This window comes from Danio rerio, chromosome 16, assembly GCF_052040795.2.
Source record: "Danio rerio strain M-AB ecotype USA chromosome 16, GRCz13ab, whole genome shotgun sequence".
Taxonomy (NCBI): Eukaryota; Metazoa; Chordata; class Actinopteri; order Cypriniformes; family Danionidae; genus Danio; species Danio rerio.
In genome coordinates this window covers 53,670,001-53,697,500 of record NC_141036.1, presented here as the reverse complement: position 1 = coordinate 53,697,500, position 27,500 = coordinate 53,670,001, and the positions used below count along the sequence as shown (strand labels likewise).

The 27,500-nt window shown below is 35.1% G+C and overlaps 1 protein-coding gene and 1 long non-coding RNA gene across 5 annotated transcripts in view; one reads left to right on the top strand and one right to left on the bottom strand.

Annotated features, from left to right (window-relative positions):
* Nucleotides 1-27,500, top strand: part of csmd3a (CUB and Sushi multiple domains 3a) — a 647,261-nt gene that overhangs the window by 270,800 nt on the left and 348,961 nt on the right. For all 3 annotated transcript variants that reach the window (XM_087287879.1, XM_087287878.1, XM_087287880.1), the window contains one exon: nucleotides 15,476-15,667. In XM_087287879.1, the coding sequence (XP_087144005.1) occupies nucleotides 15,476-15,667 (192 nt within the window). The remainder of the gene's footprint in view (nucleotides 1-15,475; nucleotides 15,668-27,500) is intronic.
* On the bottom strand, nucleotides 2,525-5,192 carry LOC147840432 (uncharacterized). Of its 2 annotated transcripts, none has more exons than XR_015512257.1 (5): nucleotides 5,078-5,192; nucleotides 4,233-4,349; nucleotides 4,099-4,140; nucleotides 3,791-3,914; nucleotides 2,525-3,450 (listed from the first exon to the last, which is right to left on the bottom strand). It is a non-coding gene; the product is annotated as an uncharacterized LOC147840432 (long non-coding RNA). The 2 variants fall into 2 exon arrangements; XR_015512258.1 differs by having other exon boundaries at nucleotides 3,239-3,450; nucleotides 3,828-3,914.

Here is a 27,500-nt window from a genome sequence, read left to right as displayed (position 1 = left end):
TCTATTCTATTCTATTCTATTCTATTCTTATCTATTCTATTCTGTTCTTTTCTATTATATTATATTCTCTTGTTGTAATTTAATCATATTCTATTTGATTAAGCTCTCTTCTATTCTATTCTATTCTATTCTATTCTATTCTATTCTATTCTATTGTTGTAATTCTAATCTATTCTGATATATTATATTGTATTCTATTCTATTCTCTTTATGTGATTTGATCATATTCTATTCCATTTTATTCTATTCTATTCTATTCTATTTTCTTGTTGTAATTCTATTCTATTCTATTATGCTCTATTCTATTCTATTCTATTATGCTCTATTCTATTCTATTCTATTCTATTCTATTCTATTCTATTCTATTCTATTATGCTCTATTCTATTTTATTCTATTATATTCTTTTATGCTCTATTCTATTCTATTATACTCTATTCTATTCTATTCTATTCTATTATGCTCTATTCTATTCTATTCTATTCTATTCTATTCTATTATGCTCTATTCTATTCTATTCTATTCTATTATGCTCTATTCTATTCTATTCTATTCTATTCTATTCTGCTCTATTCTATTCTATTCTATTCTATTCTATTCTATTCTATTCTATTCTATTCTATTCTATTATGCTCTATTCTATTCTATTCTATTCTATTCTATTCTATGCTATTCTAATATATTCTATTATGCTCTATTCTATTCCATTCTATTCTATTCTATTCTATTCTATTCTATTCTATTCTATTCTATTATGCTCTATTCTATTCTAGTCTATTCTATTCTATTCTATTCTATTATTTTATGCTCTATTCTATTCCATTCTATTCTATTCTATTATGCTCTATTCTATTCTAGTCTATTCTATTATGCTCTATTCTATTCTGTTCTATTTTCTTGTTGTAATTCTATTCTATTCTATTCTATTTTATTATGCTCTATTCTATTCTATTCTCTTGTAATTTTAATTTATTCTATTCTGCTCTGTTCTATTACACTGTTATTTTTTTCAATTGTTTTCTATTCTATTCTATTCCCTTTTCTTTTATTTTGCTTTATTCTGTTCTATTCAATTATGTTCTTTTATATTCCCTTCTCTTGTTGTATTTTGACCATATTTTATTTTGCTTTATTCTCTTCTATTCCATTATGTTCTATTCTATTCCCTTCTCTAGTTGTATTTTGACCATATTCTATTCTTTTTAGCTTGATTCAATTTAATTTTATTTTTTTGTTATCTTACATTCTCTTCTTTTGTGCTCTATTCTACTACAGTAGCCCCTTACACACAAACACACCTTTCCTGAAAATTACCAGCACCATATTCGAATACGCACTGTTTACAAAAATAAAAGCCTTTTGATTTTTTTTCCAGACACATTTAGCTGCTAGATGTCAGTCAGACAACATTTCTATGTTCCTTCTCAATGTCAACTGTGTAAAAAAAAATAATAAAAAAATGCTAATGATAAACTGCTGTTTACTTTCAAGCTCTGCTTTAGTTGCTTGACGCGTGTGCACGTGAAGAAGTGCTCTGGTGAGCGCCAGCACACACACATATTGTATAAAAGTGAAACCATTAACAAAAGCTGACCTCTTCTATGTTTACAAATAGAAGCACAGCCAATTAGAGGTCATTTCTGGTTAACAATGTCCAAATTTACCGGTATCGTGGAATGAATGTGTAAACAGTGCTTTTTTGAATTTATTGGTAAAGTTGTTGCAGAAATTTTTCAGATATTTACCAGTATTACTGTGTGAAAGGCGCTATTATCTCCTGTTGTGTTTTGATCACATTCTATTCTATTCTATTCTATTCTATTCTATTCTTTTCTATTTTATTCTGTTCTGCTACAATATATCTTAATTTGGTATACTGTATTCTGTTCTACTTATATTTTAACGTTGCTTTCTATTCTCTTCTATATTATCTAGTAGCATGCAGCATGAAAAAGTCTTCAGTTTAATTTACACATTAACTTTTAGGTTTTATGAAATCTAATAGATCAAATAAAATGTGAAATTGTCACAGTCAAACTTTCCATACAATACTTACAAACAGTACAAACCTTTCTCGAGCAGCAAATCATTATATTAGAATGATTTCTGAAGAATTATGGCACATGGAATACTGAAATAAGGAAATTAGTGGTAAATTATAGCAGTAAATTTCATAATAATACACACACCTACACTGTTAGACATTTCAAAGGGTTTTTACAGTAACTTACTGGCAACACTGTTGCCAGTAAGTTACTGTATTTTAGATTTACAGTATACAACTGTAAATCCGTTTACAGCATGTTACCGTAGTGGTTGAAAATGGTTAACTACTGTAAAAACCTAAGTTAACAGTTAGCTACTGTAAACCTTTTAATTTTGTCCTAAATATTTTATAATATAATTTTATTAATATTATTTTAATACTATAGACCTAAAAAAAACACAATTACAAAATATTAACAAAATAAACACTATTTAAAACATTGGAGATGCTTAAAACAAGCTTAAAAATGTGTAAAAACATTACATTTCAATCATTCAAAATATTTTATTTTAAGAAAAAAAAAACATTGAAAATGACAAAGCACATTAACATACATGTACAAAACTAATTTAAGTGTCTGACCTGCATATTGTTGAGAAAAAAAACCCAATTGTACTAAGTACTACTGACATTAAACCAGACACAATTACAAAATATTCCATTCTTTAAAACATTAATAATGCTTAAAGCATTTAAGGAAAATGTGTGAAAATTACATTAAGCAATAAAATCAACACATTAAAAATAAATAAATCACACAAAGCACTAGAACATACATGTACAATAAAAATTTAAACTTCTGAATTGCATATTGTTGGAAAAATAAATATTTGTAACTATTAGCCGACTCAGAAACAACCCAACTTTAAAATATTACTAGTTCTGGTGTCAAATGCTCAACAAGGTCTGAATTCACATGTTCAAATGCAATTCATCTTTATTTCTATTGCACTTTTACAATGTAGATCAATGATGTCATAGCAGCTTAACATAGAAGTTCTTGTAAATTGAAGCTGCTTCAGTCCAGTTTTCAGAATTGAAGCAGTAAATGTCACTGCTGAAAGTCCAAACACTGAAGAGCAAATCCACCGATCCACCAATTGTAGCCAAGCGATCCAGTGGCGACAGTGGCATGAAACAAACTTCACCAACTGACGAAAGTGTAGAATAAAAGCCCTTGAGAGATACCAGGCTCAGTTGGGCACGACCAGTTCTCCTCTAGCCAAACTTGTGCAAGGCCGCAGTCTAGGCACCGGAGGCTTGAAAGGTCACCAGCGGGTGGTCAGGCTGGCCCATTGGATCAATGCGGAAACTCATTGATCACGTGTGTCTTTCAGGATTCACTCCTCCATGACCACCACAGCATCTGGTCAGGATTTGGCCCAGTCCAGGATTATGAAGAACTCTGGATAAGGACAAACAGACTAACATAAGCATAGAAGAAGCTTGTTTAAAAAAAATAAATCATATACTGGTTAATTATTTTGAAGCATGGCAGCTAGGTTGGGGTAGTTTTCAGCTGGTACTGAGCAACTGGCTCCTGCTCATAACCTGCTCACTACCATGTTTAAAAGATAACTAACCAGAATGTCCTGTTTATTTTTTTCCCTTACAAGGTTTTACAAAAACATTGTAGCATTTGTGATGGGTTGATTCACTGCAGGACAGATTAGACTATTTGTTTTATGTATTCCTAATAAACTAAAACAGACTGAATACTGATACAACTATTGAGAGTGTCTCACCTAATCCAAGTTCTCAGTTTGCTGGTGAAAGAAGGACTGTTGTTCATGGTTGTCATTCTCTTCACTACTTCTCATGCCTTCTTCTGGCTCACTCTGGTTGTTGCTGTGCATTTTGTTTCATCCTCTGGAATTATTTATACAAAAAATTGTATTATTTTATTTATTACAAAATATTTAGGCAACATGAAATGGGGAAAAAGACATTTAATACAAATATTTTTTATTTAGCTAGCAACTAAACATGTGACACATTTTGTATTAAAAGGAATGTTACTATATTGAGAAACAAATAGATGTACAGTACTTACTGTTGTATGAGGTCCAGTTTGCACAGGCAAGCTCCCAGTATTCTATATTGAGACCATAAAAAAGCCAAAAATACAGATAAGAATACCATGCTACAATCCACAACCTCCACACAACTTTTTTTTTATTTGTTTACCTTGGTTGCTTACTGGTCTTGCTTATTTTTTAAGCATAAGGCTGTGCTGATCAAGATGTTCCTTCGAAATGCTGTTTGTTTCTTCAGACAAAAACTGCTGCTGTGCCAGTGCCATATCTAAACAGAAAAAAATATAATGGTAACAATTATGTTAAACCAAATGTCAAGAGTTGTGATAAAAAAATAATTAGCAAACAATAAATAGCAAAAAGGTGGTTATTAGCATAATGCATAGAGGTAAAGTTGGTTTTATATTAGCAGATTCAGATTCCCCCTTAATAATTTAATTTCATAAAAGTATTATTTGCAAACTCTAAATAGCGAAATCATTTTAGCAGCTAATGACTATCAAAGTACAACATGCTCACGGTCAAATAAACAGTGTTAATGTTGATTTCAAGTCATACTGGCATGCTAATTCTGATCGAATATTTAAAGTAACATGGTAAACAGTATAGAGTCTTCTAAATGAACGAATGTGCGAATATAAAACCAACTTTACCTCTATGCATATTGTATAGATTTACGTTAACGTTCTTATAGGTTACGTCGCGATGTTATTTTCTCAAGCTAACGTTATAAGTTACTCTAAACCAGAGAAAAATAAGTTTACAACATCTAATATATATATATATATAACGTTATATAGTATAAATCAATATAATTTAAACGTTGCACGTTAAAATGAGTTTGAGTCCAATTCAGTATAAACTTAGCTCAGTTTAGCTAACAGTTAACATTACCATTTTAAGATCGCTTCAGCCAATGTTGCCGAGCAAACATATGCTAATAGAGGTGCTCAAATCAATGTCGAGTGTTGTCAGCACAGACAGACGCGCTTTTACCTGGATTATTTGATGGTCTTTCATTCATATTCTTCTGGGGGAAAACACTGGCTGTTTCTCAATATGCGTTCTTCAGCGGTCTTGCGTCCTCGTGTTCTCGTGAAACGTCATCATCAGCTGCCTAAGTTCAGTTCCAATACTCAAGACCGCAAGTACGGAGGACGCGTGAAACTTCCCGGATGTGTTCTTGATATCGAGGACACACTGATGCAGACTTGAGCACCGAACTAGCTCTGGAAGTCCCAGAAGTCATTGCGACTGGAGGTGGGAAGCGCTGCATTTTATCTAGATTTATTATTAAAGTTCATAGATATGAATTATTTACCTCAGGAGTTTCCCTAAATGAAACGGTGAAAGTAAATATTAACATGAACATCTTAATAAAGGAATAAACACATTAAGGGTGTTTGTTTGCTGAAATTCGTATTAAAATCTGTTTTATTTATATTGTGCAACATATATTTATAATGTTTTTATGCAAAGTATATATTTTGAAAAGGGGAAAAACAATAAATCGTTGTATGAAGGCTGTAATGTTCAAATAATTTACCACTTAAAACACGTGAAGGTCATGTGACCATCAGGAAGAACGCAGCATCCCATTTCTCAAAGGACGCGTTCTCTGCCCTCGCGGTCTCCTGAGTTCGTTCTTCCGAGGACACCTGGAAAGACCGGTCTCCACAAGAACACAAGTCCGTTCTCTGCGTTCTTTGGAATTGAGAAACAGCCAACGTCTGCCGGACCGTTGGCTGTTTCTCAATATGTGTTCTTCAGCGGTCTTGCGTCCTCGTGTTCTCGTGAAACGTCATCATCAGCTGCCTAAGTTCAGTTCCAATACTCAAGACCGCAAGTACGGAGGACGCGTGAAACTTCCCGGATGTGTTCTTGATATCGAGGACGCACTGATGCTGACTTGAGCACCGAACTCGCTCTGGAAGTCCCAGAAGTCATTGCGACTGAAGGTGGGAAGCGCTGCATTTTATTTAGATTTATTATTAAAGTTTAGAGATATCACTTATTTACCTCAGGAGTTTCCCTAAATGAAACGGTGAAAGTAAACATTAACATGAACATCTTAATAAAGGAATAAACACATTAAGGGTTGTTTGTTTGCTGACCTTCCTTTTTAAAATCTGTTTTATTTATATTGTGCAACATATATTTCTAATGTTTTTATGCAAAGTATATATTTTGAAGAGAGGAAAAACAATAAATCGTTGTATGAGTGCTGTAATGTTTAAATAATTTCCATTTAAAACACGTGAAGGTCACATGACCATCAGGAAGAACGCAGCATCCCATTTCTCAAAGGACGCGTTCTCTGCCCTCGCGGTCTCCTGAGTTCGTTCTTCCGAGGACACCTGGCAAGACCGCACTCTACAAGAACGCAAGTCCATTCTCTGCGTTCTTGGAATTGAGAAACAGCAACTTAGCACGAGACAACTGCTGTTTCTCAATTCCAAGAACGCAGAGAATGGACTTGCGTTCTTGTAGAGTGCGGTCTTGCCAGGTGTCCTCGGAAGAACGAACTCAGGAGACCGCGAGGGCAGAGAACGCGTCCTTTGAGAAATGGGATGCTGCGTTCTTCCTGATGGTCATGTGACCTTCACGTGTTTTAAATGGAAATTATTTAAACATTACAGCACTCATACAACGATTTATTGTTTTTCCTCTCTTCAAAATATATACTTTGCATAAAAACATTAGAAATATATGTTGCACAATATAAATAAAACAGATTTTAAAAAGGAAGGTCAGCAAACAAACAACCCTTAATGTGTTTATTCCTTTATTAAGATGTTCATGTTAATGTTTACTTTCACCGTTTCATTTAGGGAAACTCCTGAGGTAAATAAGTGATATCTCTAAACTTTAATAATAAATCTAAATAAAATGCAGCGCTTCCCACCTTCAGTCGCAATGACTTCTGGGACTTCCAGAGCGAGTTCGGTGCTCAAGTCAGCATCAGTGCGTCCTCGATATCAAGAACACATCCGGGAAGTTTCACGCGTCCTCCGTACTTGCGGTCTTGAGTATTGGAACTGAACTTAGGCAGCTGATGATGACGTTTCACGAGAACACGAGGACGCAAGACCGCTGAAGAACACATATTGAGAAACAGCCAGTGTCCTCCAAAACTGTCTGCATACCTCTGGTTCCCTCCTAAACCAAAACCCGCTGCAACACCGGTTCCTATGTAAATAAATAAAAAGATATGACGAGAACAATGGCTAATAATCATAAACAGTCTTATTTAAAGTAATAGTAGTGTTAATGTAATAAATTAAATAAAGGTAACATCTTAATAGATGATATATTTCTCAAATGGGCGAAATAACGCCAAGCCAGAGAAAATAATAATAGCCAACTTTATACTTTACTTTGTTCTATTCTCGTCCACAAAACATTCTGTAAAATGAAACACTGCCTCAGCTTACCAGAGTAAAGTTTGTTAAATCCAGTATGTTCTTCAGGCACACTAATAAATTGTCCTCCAGAATTGCTCCAGGGTCCTCAGGCAAAATGTGGTGCAGAGTAGTCGAATCGCCGCAAGGTGGCGTTGAAGCAGTTGTGGAAAATACAGTACAATACACAAATTTTTACAAATACAGTACATCGCTGTATATGTTGTTCGACGTCACACTAAATTCCCATAATGCAACGGTAAATACAGTTATTTACTGTAAAAGGAATTTGCAGTATTACACTGGGTGAAATACAGTAAATAACTGTGTAATTTACAGAAATGTCTAACAGTGTACTTAAAAACAATATACAAATCCTTTTTGCAGATATATAGAATAAGTGACTTTCAGAGACAGAAATTGTAATGAATGCTTCAGCTTATTTAGCCCGCTTACACATGCTGTGATGTAACAGTGGGCTGCACATGTGTAAGTGGGCTGAATAGGCTGCTAAGATTATGCCAGTAGTCAAAAGTACATTACTGTATGAGTATACTGTATATCATTAACATGAATATGATATTTACTTGATTAATTCAGCCGATGCCAATATAAGTCTTCACACAAGACTAGATTTTAGAGCTGAATAAATCTGCTGTTACCCGTAAACTCTCCATAAACTTCCCCCGTACTTTCTTCATCTGTCAGTAAAGTCTTAATTAGCAGGCGCAGTGTGGCTGATGTTATTGTCTCTCACGATTATCAGCCCGCATGTTCTCATAACTGGAGTATTATTATGACTGTGGGTTTATTTTGCTTTGTTTTATGTACATAACAAGGTCGCATTATGCAAACTCAAAGTGAAATTCATAATGCTTGTTTCCGCCTGGGACGATAACTCCTGGTGGGCTGGGAATGTGTTTCTTTCACCCACACCTAGTTTTAATGAATTAATTAGCTGTATCATTCTCTTGTTAAGATCTGATTAGGATTAAATGGTTGGAATGATATTATGTGCGCTCCTGTTCACTGTAATTGCGTATGACATAGGAAATGCACAGGAAATTGTGTTTGCTGGTGAAATTTAATTGTACAAATCAGAAAGTAAAGAGTGGGGAAGCTTCCCTTCGAGGCTTGGGGACAATGTAGCAGTTGATTTACTGTACAGAGGTTACATTTATTTCACAATTATTCGCCCTCCAGTGAATTTTAATTTCTTTTTAAAATATTTCCCTAATTACGCTTAACAGAGAAAAGAATGTTTTATAGTATTTCCTATAATATTTTTTTCTTGTAAAGAAACTCTTATTTTTCATTTTCTGGCTACAATAAAAGCAGTTTTTAATAAAACAACAACAACAACAACAACAACATTGTAAGGTCAATAATATTAGCAATTTTTTCTTCAAATGTCCACAGAACAGGGCGATGCGGGGGCGCAATAGGTGGTGCTTTCGCCTTATAGCAAGAAGGTCACTGGTTCGAGCCTCGGCCGGGTTGGTTGGCATTTTTGTGTAGAGTTTGCATGTTCTCTCCACGTTCTCTTGGGTTTCCTCCGGGTGCTCCGGTTTCCCCCACAGTCCAAAGACATGTGTTACAGGTGAATTGGGAAGGCTAAATTGAGAGTGTAAAATGAGAGTGTAAGGATATTAGGTTGGAGCTGGAAGAGCATCCACTGCGTAAAGCATATGCTGGATAAGTTACCGTTCATTTCGCTGTGGCAACCCCAGATTTATAAAAGGACTAAGCCAAAAAGAAAATAAATGAATAAATAAATGAATGTCTACAGAACAAATAATGCTTTAGACTTGGCAAGTTACTCTCCCAAGTTAGCTTAGTTAATCCATTAAATGTCACTTTAAGATGAATAGGGGAGAGCAATGTTGAAAGTACCATTTTTCATAAAAAAACTCTTAAATTGTACGTTGTTATTGCACTTTTAACACCACAACATTTGATAGATTTACTGGTCTTTATTTTAATAGTCCAGGCGCAAAGTTTAAAGCGTCCAAATCCACTTTTGCTGTTGTAAGGATGGAAAAATACACTCTGCACCCCGGCGCATGGTCCAACAGGATTGTTCTTATTCTCATAACGGGTTATGGGTGTTTATTGAGCATAATGTGCATTAAACCAAAGTCTAATCTTCCATTCTCTTTAAGAATCAGTTGTGTCCCGTCTTGGCATATTTGCTATTTACATTGCAGACTTTGTAAGCTGAAAAACTGAACCCTTCACTTGCGAGAAAACAGTTAAACAGATCATCTGCAGCGCGAGGATAAAGAATAAGCCTCCTTCATTCGGCCTCTACTTTGTCTTTACTTTTACTCTTTACTTTACTCCTTTACTTTCGTGAAGTAAGGAAAGGTTGAAATATTTGATTTTCATTTGTTAAGCGCAAAGATTTGTTCTAAATTCAGTTCTAATTTCCAGCAAATTAATAAATGAACAATAATAACGAAGTGTGGTGAATAAACTGAGTTATTTTCTAAAAACACATCATATTCTTATGCTCCATATGGTGATGCATACGTCTCCAAAACCCAACAGGTGGACAAATCTAAACCTGTTTTTATTAAAACAAGTATAAATATGCACATTATAAATAATACTGCTAAAAATAATACTGTATAAAACATTATACAAATGTTAATTGACATGAATAAACTGAAAAAAGCCACCTGGGACGAAGGCATGGATGTAGGGTTTTTTATTTTCATGTAGAAAATAATAAATTTTCATTCATTCATTCATTTTCTTGTCGGCTTAGTCCCTTTATTAATCTGGGGTCGCCACAGCGGAATGAACTGTCAACCTATCCAGCAAGTTTTTACGCAGCGGATGCCCTGTCAGCCGCAACCCATCTCTGGGCAACACCCACACCTACACACACACACTCATACACTACGGACAATTTAGCCTACCCAATTCACCTGTCTAGCATGTCTTTGGACTGTGGGGGAAACCGGAGTACCCGGAGGAAACCCACGCGAATCCACATGCAGTTTTTTAATCGAGTTCGTACAGGTAAGGGTCATATACAGGAGCAAAACAATATCATAAAGGTAATCCAATAATCGTGTTTAATACACAGGCAAGTGGTCAGACTGTGCAGCAATAGGTCAAGACAAGAAACAAGACTTAAAACACAAAGGAAAACTAACCTGGAGAAATGCTTGTTAATGTTCGTGACAGACACAAGACTCGGCAATGTGTCAATGAAGTTGAGGTGTATTTATTGTCCTTGTAATCAGTGTAGATGAGGAGCAGCTGTGTCTGTAGCCCCTTTCACACATACAGACCTTTCCAGAAAATTACAGTCAATTTTCTGGAAAGGTCTGTATGTGTGAACAGGCCCTTTTTAAAAATACCGGTAAATTTGTTCCGTTTTTTTCCGGAAAGACAAGTTGTAACATTACCGGTAAATTGCCTGATTGCTGCTCTTTGTGAACGCAGAAGAAAGCTTGCCAGAAAGAGTGTGTTTACTTCTAGAACGCGCTGATGTGAGATGTCTACTTTAGCCCATCAGAACACTCAGAGGCATTCACTGTCGCGCGTTTTATGAAAATAGAAGCCTTTGAATATTTTTCCAGACACATTCAGCTGCTAGATGTTAGTCAGAAATTGTTTCTGTTTCTTCTTATCAATAAGATGCTTATGAAAAGCTGTTGTTTGTTTACCTTCAAGCTCTGCGTCCTTTAGTTTGCTTGACGCGTCGCGTGTGCCCTTGAAGCAGCCAGTGAGTGCCAGCACACACACACACATATTATGTACATCACGACATGCGAAAGTGTTTCTCCATATATTTTCATCAAAGTTGTTCACAACCCTTCTCCATCCACAGAGTTTGAAATGTAGTCAAATGTTTTCAAATACAAGCGCAGCCGTTTAGAGCTCATTTCTGGTTAATGATGTCAGAATTTTCAGGTATTTTGGAATGGATGTGTGAATTGTTTTTCTGGAAAAATTCCATAACGCCCTCACCTGTGTGAACAGCGCTTTTTTAATCCACTGGTAAAGTTGTTCAGGATATTTTCCAGATATTTACCGGTATCACTGTGTGAAAGGGGCTTGTGAGTGAGTGTCCAGATTATTGTCAGCTGTTGCAGGAGTTGATGAACGCAGGGAGTTCTGGGAGTTCTATCAGCAGTAATCTCTCATATACAAAACCCTCTGGCGATTGCAAAAAACTACAGGAAGTAGATCGCCAGCGGAGACAACAACACTGGCAATTATAACAATGACCTTATTAATGTTAAGGACTTTGTTGTTAATTATTAATTAACAGCAAACATATTGTATCCTTTATTTTTGCAAAAAATATTCAACTGCATTTTTATTTTAAATTTCAGTCTCATCAAAAAATTCAAAAGCAACCCAACGATACAAAATGCAAAACATTTTTTTTTTTACATTATTTTTAATAATTTGTACTATTATTGGCAATATGCATTCATTTTGTAAAATATATGAATCCAAACACTGCAAACACTGATGTAAAAGTGAAAAATAAAGTATGTCTATTAGTAGTGGAAAATAAATAACAGTTTTAAATTCTTCCCCACAGGAACTCTTGCCATTTAAACCTGATTTACTTAATAACAACAAAAAATAAAAATAAAAAACTCAGAGATTGCAAACTTAAGGATGTGTTCCTGCACTAAATAACCTGTAGATTGATCATTAGTGTGACATAAAAAGAGAAACACAACTTGTAATAAGAAAAAAAGAACCACAACAATTATTACTTTCTGCACTTAAGTTAACTTAAGTTAATTTCAGACCTAACTGTGGGACACAGTCCCAAAATCAGGTCAAATTTGGCAGCTTTATCAAGGGTTATGCTGAATGTGCTGTGCTGTCTGGAAAGCAAATGTTTGACAGGACTTTGAGAAAAACTATTTGTTACTTTCGCCCCATGTTACTTTCGTCCCGCTCTCCCCTACTAGTATCCTAAAAAATATCTAGTCGGTCCCACTTTATATTAAGTGGCCTTAACTAATATGTACTTACACAGGAATTAATAGTTTGATACAATGTACTTATTGTTTAAATACATGTATTTACTGTGTACTTATGCTTGATTAAATACATGTATGTAATTACATCTGTAATTAACTTTTGTAATTACATTTGTAAATACACTGTTGACCATCCCTTACACCTTAACCCACCCTTAAACCTACCCATACCACCAAACCTGTTCATAACCCAACCTCTATCCCAACTCAAAAGCACCACAAGTGTTCTCAAATACATTATGAACACAGTAAGTACATTGTATTTATTTTTTGATGTAAGTACATAGTAGTTAAGGACACTTAATATAAAGTGGGACCATCTAGTCAAATACTGTAATCATGGGAAAGATTAAAAAAATCAGTTATTAGAAATGAGTTATTAAAACTATTTTGTTTATAAATGTGTTTTGTGAAAATCTTTTTTCCATTAAACAGAAATGGAAAAGAATATACAGGTGGGCTAAAAATTCTGACCTCAACTGTAAGTAGCTGCAGCGGAACAGTTTGAAATCTGTTCTTACAAAATTGCTGTCTAAAAGTTGATGCTGTTGTGTCTGCAGTTCTTGTCTGCAGTATCCGTAGGGAGGTCAGACTTTATATTAATGCTCATGGTTTTCAATGAAATGCTCAGCACGCATGTTTGGATGTGCACATACTTCTGCTCCTGTACCGTATTTTGATCTCCAGCAGCTCAATGCAATTCCACACATTGCTGGGTGGTCTCTTACACACTGATAGGGGTTTTCTACTACTGTGGGCAGTTTGGGATCTGTTACCTTTTAGCAAATATATTTTCTTAAAGCAAACATTTAAATACATTGCAGTTTTTATTTATTTTTTAACCTGGACCTTGAGGGATTTTATTAAATTCATCTGTATCTGGTTCCTTCCATCCCTCCATTCTTTTTTTATCTGTGTCATATCTCATTTCATCCATCTTTATATGTGTTTGTCTGTCTATCCATTTATCCATCCATCTCTTAACACACATCCATCTATTCATCCATTCATCTCTTAACACACATTCATCTGTTCATCTATTCATCAGATCCATCCATCCACTCAACCAACCAGGCATATTTTATCTGTCTCACAGCTCATCCATCCATCCATCCATCCATCCATCTATCCATCCATCTTTTTATCTGTCTCACAGCTCATCTATTCATCCCTTAATCCACATTTATATTTGTCTCGGTTATTCATTCACTCATTGATCCATCCATCTTATTTGTGTTTGTCTGTCAGTCCATCCATCCGTTTGTCTGTCCATTAATTCGTCCACCCATTCGTCCATCCATCCATCCATCCATCCATCCATCCATCCATCCACCTTTTTATCTGTCTGTTTATTCTTCCATCCATCCATCCATCCATCCATCCATCCATCCATCCATTCATCAATCCATCCTTTTAGTCTTAGTTCATATATCCATCCATCCATCCATCCATCCATTTTTTATCTGTCTCAGTTTATTCATCCATCCATTAATCCATCCATCCATAAATTATTTTTATTTGTTTATTCATCCATCCATCCATCTCTTAACACACAATCATCTGTTCATCTATTCATCAGATCCATCCATCCACTCAACCAACCAGGCTTATTTTCTGTCTCACAGGTCATCCATTCATCCCTCCATCCATCATCCACCTTTTTATCTGTCTGTTTATTCTTCCATCCATTCATTCATCAATTCATCCATTTTTATTTGTGTCAGTTTATTCATCCATCCATTAATCCATCCATACATCCATACATACTTTTTTTATTTGTTTATTTATCCATTCATCCATCACATCTTTTAATGTCTCACAGCCCATCCATCCATCCATCCATCCATCCATCCATCCATCCATCCATCCACCCATCCATCCATCCACATTTTTATCTGTCTGTTTATTCTTCCACCCATCCATCCATCCATTCATCAATCCATCCTTTTAGTCTTACAGTTCATCTATCCATCCATCCATCCATTTATCCATTTTTTATCTGTCTCAGTTTATTCATCCATTCATTAATCATCCATAAATCATTTTTATTTGTGTATTCATCCATCCATCCATCTATCTATCCATCCATCCATCCATCTCTTAAAACACATTCATCTGTTCATCTATTCATCAGATCCATCCATCCACTCAACCAGGCATATTTTATCTCTCACAGGTCATCCATCCATCCATCCATCCATCCATCCATCCATCCATCCATCCATCCACCTTTTTATCTGTCTGTTTATTCTTCCATCCATTCATTCATCAATTCATCCATTTTTTATTTGTCTCAGTTTATTCATCCATCCATTAATCCATCCATCCATCCATCCATCCATCACATCTTTTTATGTCTCACAGCCCATCCATCCATCCATCCATCCATCCATCCATCCATCCATCCATCCATCCATCCATCCATCCATCCATCTATCCATCCATCCATTCTTTTTATTTGTCTCACAGCTCATCCTTCCATCCTTCAATCTATAGTTTTATCTGTCTCAGTTTATCCATCCATCCCTCCATCTATGTTTTTATGTCGCAGCTAATTTTTTACAGTTCTTTGTTGTGTCCAGCCATCTATCCGTCTATCCATAGTTTTTTCATCCATCCATCTGTCCATCCATCTAATCATCTTTACATCTGTCTATCTATCCCTTAACATGCATCCATCTGTCCTTCCATCCATTCACAGATTTCACAGTGAATATTGTATGTAAACATGTATAGAAATTATTATCATGAAATCAATCTTAATTCGATTGGAATGTTAAAAATGAAAGTGATGTAAAAGTTAAATTAAAAATGAAAAAAATAAATGACTTCACCTTGGCGAGATGTTTTAAGGTGACCTTCATATTACAAAACACCTTAAATTTTGCAAAAAGAAACTTCACCTCAGAGTATCACTTAAAGGAACACCCACTGATGAAACACCCACTCTTTTGCTTGTTGTTCTCTTTCAGGTTTTGAACTTTCTCATTGTGACGAACCTGGTGTGCCTCAATTTGGATCCAAAGTCAGCGACCAAGGCCACTTTGCAGGCAGTGTGGTCACGTATCACTGTGATCCTGGATACAGTCTCCATGGCAGCAGCATTTTGAGATGCATGACGGGCGAGAGACGCACGTGGGACCATCCGCTCCCCTCCTGCATAGGTAAAGCATCTCAGCCTTCAGACACAGCAATGCATTTTATTTTCATGCATTTAGGTTTCGAAATTAACTGTGGCAGATAACAATGTGAAATTACGATGGGTTATGTTATTCGGTTCATTCCATTTGCCAACACAGGCATACTGGAAAAAAACCTGCTTTAGCCTACAGTATTGTGAAACCACAAAAATCATACTTCAACATACGCTTGACTGCAGTTTATAGGTAAAATGAACGCTAGGGGGCAGTATGACGACAACAACTTGGGTTCCTTTTCACATTAATGATGTTTACAGGCACATAATATTGATGTTTATTTTACGACTGTCTGAAATCTCAATTCTGATTGATAAGTTGCGTTCTTCCAAGGTATGTTAGTCCCAGATAACTACCGCTGAATAACACAGGCTCATTTGGGCATTTCAGATCATCTTGACAATCAGTGAATAAGCCCATGTTCACATCCATATGCTCACATTCACGTTCATATGCGTCTGCTTGTCTTTCAGGTGACAGGTTTTGACAGTTTTGGTGTAGTCTTGTGATTGAATAATGTGTAGATTAGTGTATCCTCCTTTCAACCGGTTTCATTTCTGTTTTGGCATTTAATGCTTCATTAAGCTGTTTTTGTTTCTGCTAGCTTTGCAATTAATTAAAGAATTAATGAACTAATACGGCTCAGAACAATGTTTTGTCGAATTTTTATGTTTTGTGACAAGTAGCCGTGTAATAAGTGGGTAAAGTACTCCCAGGATGGTTGTTTTCGCAGAATAAAACCCTTTAGCCTCATACAACTGTGTTCTGCTTCACATCAATAAGCCTATTATGCTTTAATCTGTGGTAACAACCTCCTAGATGTACTTCATCCCTATCATAAAGCATTGTTTTCATGCAGTTCTTTGCTCAACACTAAATAAAAACCACAAAACTATTTAACAATTTTCATGATTTGTAAGTAAATGCGTTTGCATTTCTCCAAATGGCCAATGTTTCATATGTGGTCAGTTTGCTCAGTAGCTCAGTATGTACAGTGTTGTACTTGTGATGCAGAGCGCTCGAGTTCAAGTCCAGTGAAGCAGTTTATCCACAAAACAGATAAAAGCAATGGCAAATCAAAGTAAAATGGTGGTAGTAGTGCACTTTTCTTACCTTTGCTTCTGAAAATATTGGTTAGGTTTAGGCAAGAGTAAAAGAACTATGTGCATAGTTTCAGTTTAATTGTCAGTTTATTATTCTTTATATGATTATATGAGTTTATAATTCCCTTAAGGCCAATTAATGTGAAGCAGAAGTACACCATATCAAGAAAAGAACATACAGTTGTACTGGAAAATTTACAAACCCCTTGGAGAATTTATTAAAATGTTAAAATTTCACCCCCAGCTCTACATGCCTCGTGTTTCCTTCAGGAGCATCAGTGAGGGTTTAAACCTTTTTTAACAGTTGGGTTTGGGTCCCTCAATCATCCACTGAGTGAAAAGATTAATCTCATAATCACGGAGTAACTGATGGAAAGAGTCCAAATCTGCAGAAAACATGCAGAAGATTGAGGATTTTTCTGAAAAACAGCAGTCAGTTTAACTGTTCTGAACAAACACAATGGTCATAAACAATCATCACAAAACAGCAAAAGCTGTCAGGAATCATTAGGAAACCACACACTATTGAAAAACCAAGGGTATGTAAACTTTTGCATGGGGTTATTTTAATAATTTCAGCTAGATTTTTTTATGTAGTAGAATAGAATATCTTACTCGGGACAGTACTAAATAAAAAAATAACTTGAATTTTCTTTGATCTTTCTCATTTTGTTCAAACTATTCTCATTTTGACAAATACTTCAAGGGGTATGTACAATTTTTAGGGCACAACTTTACAATACAGGCCACACAACAACTTAACATATGCAAAGACGAACAAAATATGCAGCTAAAAACTGTTAAAACAGATACCACGAGCAACAGATGCAGATAAACGAGCAAGAGTCTTTATTTCTACTGACCAATTTATTTTTCACATCAGTTCTTCGGTTCTCAACACAGAAGGCAGATCAGAAGACATCAGACATATACCAGACGTAAGAACTAAAAACATACAACAATAAATTACAACAGTGTATTCTAGTAGTATTCCCAGAGATGGGTTGTGGCCGGAAGGGCATCCACTGTGTAAAAATGTGCTGGATAAGTTGGCGGTTCATTCCGCTGTGGCGACACGTGGCGACACGTGATCCTCTCGAAATTAGTTTATAAATAAACTTCACATTGTGTAGCTGGCAGTTCATTCCACTGTGTCAACCTCTGAAATAGAAACTAAGCCAAAGGAAAATGAATGAATTAATGAATGAATGAATGTAAAACACAACAAACATGCTTAATTCCTTATAGAGGATACAATTTTTTTTTCCAAATATAAAAACAGATTTATATTGAGCTTGTGTTTCTAAACGGTGGCTGCTGGCTGCTGAGTAGACCTTTAATTTCAGACCCCACATATATTTTTTAACTGTACACCGTATACTGTAAACATTGTATACAGGAAGTAGTACTCTAGTATCTGTAACACCACCATGTGCATCCTTAATCCCGAGGATTTATTCTTACACGGATTCCACTTAATTGGTCTTGCAGCTGTGCCCATTCTGTGTGTGCGTGTGTGTGTGTGTGTGTGTCTACAAATACCTTGCATGTTTTTTTGTTGTGAATAATTGATCTACGAGAGTCTGCCTGTCACGCGTCCTGCACCGGCGCTTGATGTGCAGCCTGATTTCACTCTTACACGTTTTACCCAATTAAACTTTGATCCGAGGCATTGTGGGGATTTTGTGGATTTGTGTAATTGTCGTGTTTTGTTCATCTTGTGTGGCTGCAGAACGTACAGTAAACACAATCGAAGCAGTGCACATTTTTCTTACGTTGATACTATTGTTTGGGCTTGATGTATGAAGACGGTTATGAGTAAATCAATTTTGCACTTTATTGTTTATCTTTTGCCCTGTAACAAATGACAGTATTTTTTTAGGCTGTTCCCAAGCAAAACTACACCTACCGGCCACTTTATTAGGTACACCTGTCCAACTGCTTGTTACACAAATTTATAAGCAGCCACATGGATCACATGCTTCACATGGCAGCAACTCAATGCATTTAGGCATGTAGACATGGTCAAGATGATCTGCTGCAGTTCAAACCGAGCATCAGAATGGGGAAGAAAGGTGATTTAAGTAACTTTGAATGGGATTTTCATGCAAACATCTCTAGGGTTTACAGAAAATGGTCAAAAAAAGAAAAAATATCCAGTGAGCTGCAGTTCTGTGGGCGCCAGAAATCAGAGGAGAATGGCCAGACTGGTTCCAGCTAATAGAAAGGCAACAGAAACTCAAATAACCACTCGTTACAACCGAGGTCTGCAGAAGAGCATCTCTAGAGGCACAACACGTCCAACCTTGCGGCAGATGGGCTACAGCAGCAAAAGGTCACTCCTGTCAGCTAATAATAGGAAACTGAGGTTACAATTCACACTGGCTCACCAAAAATGGACAATAGAAGTTCGGAAAACATTGCCCGGTCTGATGAGTTTCAATTTCTGCAGCAACAATCAAATGGTAGGGTCAGAATTTGGCATCAACAGCATGAAAGCATGGATCCATCCAGCCTTTTATCATCGGTTTAGGTTAGTGGTTGTGGTGTAATGAGGGATATTTTCTTGGCACTCTTTGGGCGCATTAGTACCAATTGTCAACGCCAAAGCCTACCTGAGTATTGTTGCTGACTATGTCCACTCCTTTATGACCACCCTTCTTTTGTTGGCTACTTCCAGCAGGATAATGCGCCATGTCATAAAGCGCAGATCATCTCAGATTGGTTTCTTGAACATGACAATGAGTTCACTCTACTCAAATGGCCTCCACAGTCACCAGATCTCAATCCAATAGAGCACATTTGGGATGTGTTGGAACGGGAGATTCGCATCATGGATGTTTAGCCGACAAATCTGCAGAAACTGCGTGATGCTATCATGCCAATATGGATCAAAATCTCAGGAATATTTCCAGTATCTTGTTGAACCTATGCCACGAAGGATTGAAGTAGTTCTGAAGGCAAAAGTGGGTCCAACTCGATACAAGTAAGATATACCTAATAAAGTGGCCAGTGAGTGTATACTTTTTTGTAACGTTAAAAAGATAAATCCAAAACAAAAAAATACATTAAACTAAAGTAAAAAAATAATGCTACAGTAATTAGTGCTCTACAATATTCTTTATTACTTTATGTGTGATTGTAATCTTTTTCTTGATCATCAGATTAAATAAAATTTTAAAGTTTAAACCAAAGTTAAATTATACTTTGAGGAAAAAATACTAAGTTTAGCTGTAATTAATTACAGTAATTCTTTTAAAGATTTGTTTCAAAGTATACTTTATTCAGTGTAGTATTGTATGTTTATTCATTTGGTTGAGAACTACAGCACTGTAGAAATAGTTTAGCTTAGCAATGTTTGATTAGATGTTTACTTGTGCTAATGTTTTTAATGCCGTTCATAGTTTCTATTGCATTGTTAGTCAGAGATTGGTTCACTGCTCAAATCTTGAATTTAATGTGCATTTTAAAGACTGGGTATGTTTTTGTTCGCACAGCCTCGAGATTCATAAAACACAAATGAGAAATACTCATGGGGAAAATGTTTCTTGAGTGCATACTCATTTGGAGAGTGAATATTCATAATTACCAAGCTGAAAAGACCAGCATATGTTGTGTTTTGGATGCTGGTTTGATGCTTTCCAGAACGGGATGTTGTCCAGGATTGCCCACCAGCTGCCTAATTATAGACAACTGAGATGCTCAAACTTCTTAACCTGCAAATCATATTAAATTACTAGATTAGCAGCTTCTAAGTGACTTTCCACTAATTTAACAAGCAAAGACGACAGCCAGGTAAAGCATAGTATTGCTTGCTTATAGTACAGTGCTCAGCATAAATAAGTACACCACTCACAGATCTCTCTTATACATATATATTTTCTATAGTATGCTTTACCAAAATATAATTGTGCATGTACAGTTGAAGTCAGAATTATTAGCTCCCGTGAATTATTACACTGCTTGTTTATTTTTTCCCTACTTTCTGTTTAACGAAGAGCAGATTTTTTCAACATATTTTTAAACATGATAGTTTTCATAAATAATTTCTAATAACTAATTTATTTTATCTTTGCCATGATGACAGTAGGGCGAGACAGTGGCGCAGTAGGTAGTGCTGTCGCCTCACAGCAAGAAGGTCGCTGGGTCGCTAGTTCGAACCTCGGCTCAGTTAGCATTTCTGTGTGGAGTTTTCATGTTCTTCCTGCCTTCGCGTGGGTTTCCTCTGGGTGCTACAGTTTCCCCCACAGTCCAAAAACATGTGGTACAGGTGAATTGGGTAGGCTAAATTGTCCATAGTGTATGAGTGTGTGTGTGAAAGTGTGTGTGGATGTTTCCCTGAGATGGGTTGCAGCTGGAAGAGCCTCCGCTACGTAAAAACTTGCTAGATAAGTAGGCGGTTCATTCCGCTGTGGCGACCCCGGATTAATAAAGGGACTAAGCCGACAAGAAAATGAATGAATGAATGATGACAGTAAATAACATTTGACTAGATAATTTTCAAGACACTTCTATACAGCTTAAAGTGGCATTTACAGTTTTTTACAATGGCTATGACAGTTTTTTCAATACATTTAACAAGTTTGCTAAACTCTTAACGCAGCAACACACCTAAAACACACAATTGGCAAAACAGTTAATTTCATGCTCAAAATCAAACATTGTAAACTAAACCTCTAAACTTCTTTTCAAAATACAATAATAAACTAACACACTACACTATGTCTAACAAAACACTGCAAACATGTTCCAAAATGACATAATTTTTCAAAACACAAACACATGTTCTCTTTCAACAGAAACATTCAGTCAATCAGAACACACTGACAATAAAAACACTATCATCAGTTAAAATTACAGAAACTGCATTAGTTTATGTGTCAGCTCTGTCCTTATATTTTAAGACTCTCTACATTTCCATTTTGTTTTCTGGCATTTTCTTTCTTTTACTGCAAAAATTCAATACAAAAATAAAGAAATAAATTGCTTTATAAAATTTACAGTTGATGTAAAAAAATACAGACACAGAATTTTTTATATTTGCAAAAGGACATCACTGCAAGATATACAAACAGAAAAAGCATCGCAATTATAATAAAAAAACAAAGTAATTTTCTATTCTGCCTGGTCTTCTGCATTTGCCCGACTTCTTCTCTGGCACGGTAACGATGGCCCTTTTGCCTATTATGTTTCTCCTACGGCGATGCCTTTTCGCCAAGTTTAAGCCAGTCTCGTCAACATAGATAATTTCATGTGGGACTTGATTGACCTCCAACTTCATGAATCTCTAAACACAGTGTAAATGGTTCACTGTACTATAGCTAATGTATGTACTAATGAATGCCAGGTTTATAGAGTCGTTTACTGCAAAACACTGTGCATAAAGTAATCACTGTATTGCATAACCTTATCTGGACGTATTGGTGACGGAGTTCTGCAATGTGCTCACTGTTCCTCAAAAACCTCATGAGTCCTTTTTTAGAACATACAGTATGATCATACAGTATGATCATGTGATTTGAAAAATCTCAACACATGAGTGTGCTTCCTAGATGGGAATCATGTTCATATGGGATATGGGAGCTTTCATACACACACACACACACACACACACACACACACACACACACACACACACACACACACACACACACACACATACATACATACATATATACAGGGAATATATTTGTGTTTCAATTGACAATATGAACAGCTGTTCATTTTGGCTTTAGCCTATATAGGTTCTGTTTAGAACATGATGTTATCTGTTCTGACATACTGTGTGAAAGCATTGGTAAATTGGACTGTAAAATTACATTGTTTTGGTTTTGGTTGAGTTTGTTTGTAAAAGAAGTTCAAGCATTTTAAATTTGTGTTAACTGGATGCATTTTGTGTCAAAGCAACAAGAAATGTGTAAATTGTATGGCCCACGGAGACGGATGTTGTGCTAACCGTGTTAAGAGTTTAGGAAACTTGTTAAATGTATTGAAAAAAGTGTCATAGCAATTGTAAAAAACTGTAAAGGATTAACTAGGTTAATTAGGTCAACTAGGCGGGTTAGGGTAATTAGGCAACTTATTGTATAGCGATGGTTTGTTCTGTAGACTATCAATAAAAAATATAGCTTGAAGGGGCTAATAATTTTGTCCCTAAAATGGTGTTTAAAAATGTAAAAAATGCTTTTATTCTAGCCAAAACAAAACAAATAAGACTTTCTCCAGAAGAAAAAAATATTATCAAACATACTGTAAAAATTTCCTTGCTCTGTTAATCATGATTTGGGAAATATTTAAAAAAGGAAAGAAAAAAATTCGAAGGGGGCTAATAATTCTGACATCAACTGTACATTAGACTAGTCTGTACCCAGTGTTGGGCATGTTGCTTTAAAATAGCAATTAGTTATAGTTACTAATTACTTTGCACAAACAGTAACTGAGTTAGTAGCTGAGTTACGTAATTATAAAAGTAACTAATTACCAGGGAAAGTAACTATTGATTTGAGGTGTCAAAGTGATGTAGTGAGTAGCATGATCGCCTCACAGCAAGAAGGTCGCTGGTTCGAGCCTCGGCTGGGTCAGTTGGCATTTCTGAGTTTGCATGTTGTTCCCGGGTTTCCTCTGAGTGCTACTGTTTCCTCCACAGTCCGAACACATGCGGTACAAGTGAATTGAATCAGCTTGTCTGTAGTGTATGTGTGTGAATGAGTATGTATGGATGTTTCCCAGTGATGGGTTGCAGCTGGAAGGCATCCGCTGTGTAAAACTTATGCCTGATAAGTTGGTGGTTCATTCCACTGTGGTGAAATGAATGTTTGATAAAACTGCTCTGTCTAAATGTATCAAATTAATAGTGCGTATATTCAAAGAGAAAGGGACAAAAAATTAGATTTTCGAAAGGTGGTGTCCTTATTTATGCTGATTTTGGTATATAGTTATATATATATATATATATATATATATATATATATATATATATATATATATATATATATATATATATATATATATATATATATATATATATATTCTTGTATAAATTCTTAATTAGCATAGATGCTGTTTTGTATGACCCCAAATTAATTGAGAGCGAATGGATTATTTATGCTTTTTAAAAATGCATCTGTCGCACTGCATGACCATTTCAGCTGTAAAAAGATGAAAGTAGGTATAACCCTTCAAAATGTTAGCCCTCTGTATGAGTGTAACTTTAAAACTTCTGAATATTCTATTTTTATAACTATTGCTAGCAGAACTACAGTAGTGTAAACTCAAGCCAGCACTGTTAGTAGCTAGTGAACGAGGCAGACGTCCAACCAGCATAAATCAGGCTTTAATATGTGTGTTATTGTCTTCAATTCAAATCAGCCACTTACAGTGTTCCGTTCTACACATGTTCCATTGTTCTGTTTTAGGAGGCAGCAGCCTATTTAGTCGTCAGGGTGAAATTGTGAACCAGTATAAACCAGCCATGATCACATGCAGAGGTTATAAGAGATTTCTTTATTATTTCCCAAAATTTTTCACATAAAAACCTTCCATTTCATTTCAAATGCTGTTTTAGTAGGCCGCCAGTGTAGTCAGCAAGGTAGAATTAGCATTATAAACTCTATCCAGTATTAAACAGCCTGGAATATAGACCTATTTAAATGACTTTACTTTGGAATTAGTGACTTATGGTGTTCTGTTTTGCATAAAACGGTATCTCGGAAGACAGCTGCCTATTTAGCCATCAAGGTGATATTTAAACCAGAGTGAATGCATGCGGCGCCTTTTTTAACCATTCTTTTCTTCTTTCCCCCAAAAATTAGTCACATAAAAGATTCAAGTTCACTTAAAATGCATTAAGCAGTCTGGAATATCCCTCTTTAAATGACTTACAGTGAAAGTCATTTAAAGTGACAGTCTTCTGTTTTGCATAAAACGGTGCCTTGGAAGGCAGCTGCCTGTTTAGTCATCAAGGTAAAATGTTTAGCAGCATGAACACCTGCATGACTACCCTCTGCATGATTTTTTTTTCAATATTTTTCACATAAAAGGGCCCACTTTACTTAAAATGTTGTATTAGGCAAGTTAAAATTAGCATTATAAAGTATTTAAGGCAGCAATAAACTATTTAAATGACTTTATTTGAGAATTATTAACTTAATGTTCTATTTTGAATACGATTGTGCCTTAGAACGCAGCTATCTACTTAAAGTTAAAAGTTTAACCAGCATAACCAGTTGTAACCAGCATAAAATAGCTATGAAAGTATGCAGGTTTTTATTTTTTACCAGAAAAATTTTCCTGAAAGTTATTTTATTTTATTTTATTTTATTTTATTTTATTTTATTTTATTTTATTTTATTTTATTTTATTTTATTTTATTTTAAATTAAATTAAATTAAATTAAATTAAATTAAATTAAATTAAATTAAATTAAATTAAATTAAATTAAATTAAATTAAATTAAATTAAATTAAATTAAATAGCTATGAATGTATGCTGGTTTTTATTTTTTACCAGAAAAGTTTTCCTTCAAAATTAGTCACTTGAAGAGTTTTATTTGACCAAAACGATGGTTTAGGTGCGACGCTGCGTGGCTGTTCAGACTCACACTGACACAAGGAGTCATGGTCTTTAATGACAACAGTAAATAACTGAGCAACAATTTAAACTGTAAATTATAAATGAACATTTATTTTATATCTTTTTTAATTGACAAACTGCAGCTTTTTTCACTACAATGTATCTTTATGGGCTTCTGGAAGAACATTTCCTGAGCCGCTTGGTATGGAAAGTCAGAAATGTCTGGCCCATTTACTGAATTTATAGTTCAGAGTTTAGTTTTCTCTCATTTACCAGTTAAACAGTTTGTGCAATGTGTGTGTGTGTGTGTGTGTGTGTGTGTGTGTGTGTGTGTGTGTGTGTGTGTGTGTGTGTGTGTATGTGTATGTGTATGTGTGTGTGTGTGTGTGTGTGTGTGTGTGTGTGTGTGTGTGTGTGTGTGTGTGTGTGTGTGTGTCCAGCGGTCTCTATGCACTGAATGTATATGCGCACTAACAGTTTATTCAACGAGTAGGAGTGGTACAGGTAAGGTCAACAGCTAAAAACACATCGCTTTGGCAGTCAACCCATCATCGATGCTGGTATGCTAGCGTTTTGTTTTCCTCTTTTTTTGTCGAGAAAGTGTAAAGTACCTGAAGCCGGTGAACTAGAGGGAAATCACCTACCTATCTAGAGCGACATCACTCAGCTACCTTTATTGTGGAAACCGCACATGATCTCGGGCGACGGCTAAACCCGCCATCTCAGCCAAACCGAAACGTCTCTCCAAACAGCTTTAAGTAGTCAACAAGGTGCAGGACCAACCAGAAAATTACATTCTTACCAGCATAAACCAGCCTGGAACATATGCCAGTGTTTTATTCAGCAGAGAATTTCCACTGCTGCTATTTCCCCCCGTTCAGAATCAGCCACTTACAAGCTTCCATTTCACTTGAAATGCTGCCTTAGTAGACTGCTGCTGATGTAGTCAACAAGGTAGACCACAACGCTTTCAGCAAAGAGCTCAAGTCCTGAAGCACAAACTATGAAAGAACCTGAAGTTGATTGGTTTCATAGAGTCATCAATATTTATGGCAGTCCAGTGCGATGCTCAGCTTTTGTATGATGAAATTGATGAACAATAGTGCAGTCAGAATGAAGTTAGCCGTTCTCTCTGTAGACAGAAATCCGGTGAGCAGATGCTGGAAGCTTGCCTCGGGGGTCTACTTGCTCTTATGACAGCGCCTTGGGAATTTCGACATCAAAATGGTGCACGTCGAGCCTGTGCTAAATATTTCATGCAAAAGCTAGCTGATAAATGCTCTCTTTATACAGCTACTTTCCTTCTTCACAAAACGGATCGCATGCAATAATGAAGTGCAATATGAAATATTAATTTCACTAAAAGTTCTAGAGTTTTTCCTTTGATCTGTTAAATGAGTGATTAGTGATGTTTGCCATTTTTGCTCATACATTAGTCATTAGTCATGCATGTGTGGATCAGATCTGGTGGCTTGTAAGTTCAGTAATTGTTAATCTGACTATAGCCTCTTTATTGTTGTAGACATGCACTATTTTTTATTTTAGCATATTGCCATAATTGAAATTTGTGGTATGGGTTTAATTTTTTAATTGCTATTTTAATTTTAATTAAATTTTTGAATTTAAGTTTGAATTTAATTAAAATTTTTATTTATTTATTTATTTTTTTTGTTAACCAAGAGCTATTTTATTTTTAACATAATTAAAATTTGTAATGAGTGGTTATTTATTTATTTATTTATTTATTTATTTATTTATTTATTTATTTATTTATTTATTTATTTATTTACTTATTTATTTATTGCTTTTTTATTTTAATTTAATTTAATTTAATTTAATTTAATTTAATTTAATTTAATTTAATTTAATTTAATTTAATTTAATTTAATTTTATTTTATTTTATTTTATTTTATTTTATTTTATTTTATTTTATTTGTTTATTCTTTCATTTTTAACCAAAAGCAATGTTATTTTATTTTATTTTATTTTATTCATTCAATTATTCATTCATTCATTCATTCATTCATTCATTCATTATTTTATTTTATTTGTTCTTTCTTTCTTTCTTTCTTTCTTTCTTTCTTTCTTTCTTTCTTTCTTTCTTTCTTTCTTTCTTTCTTTCTTT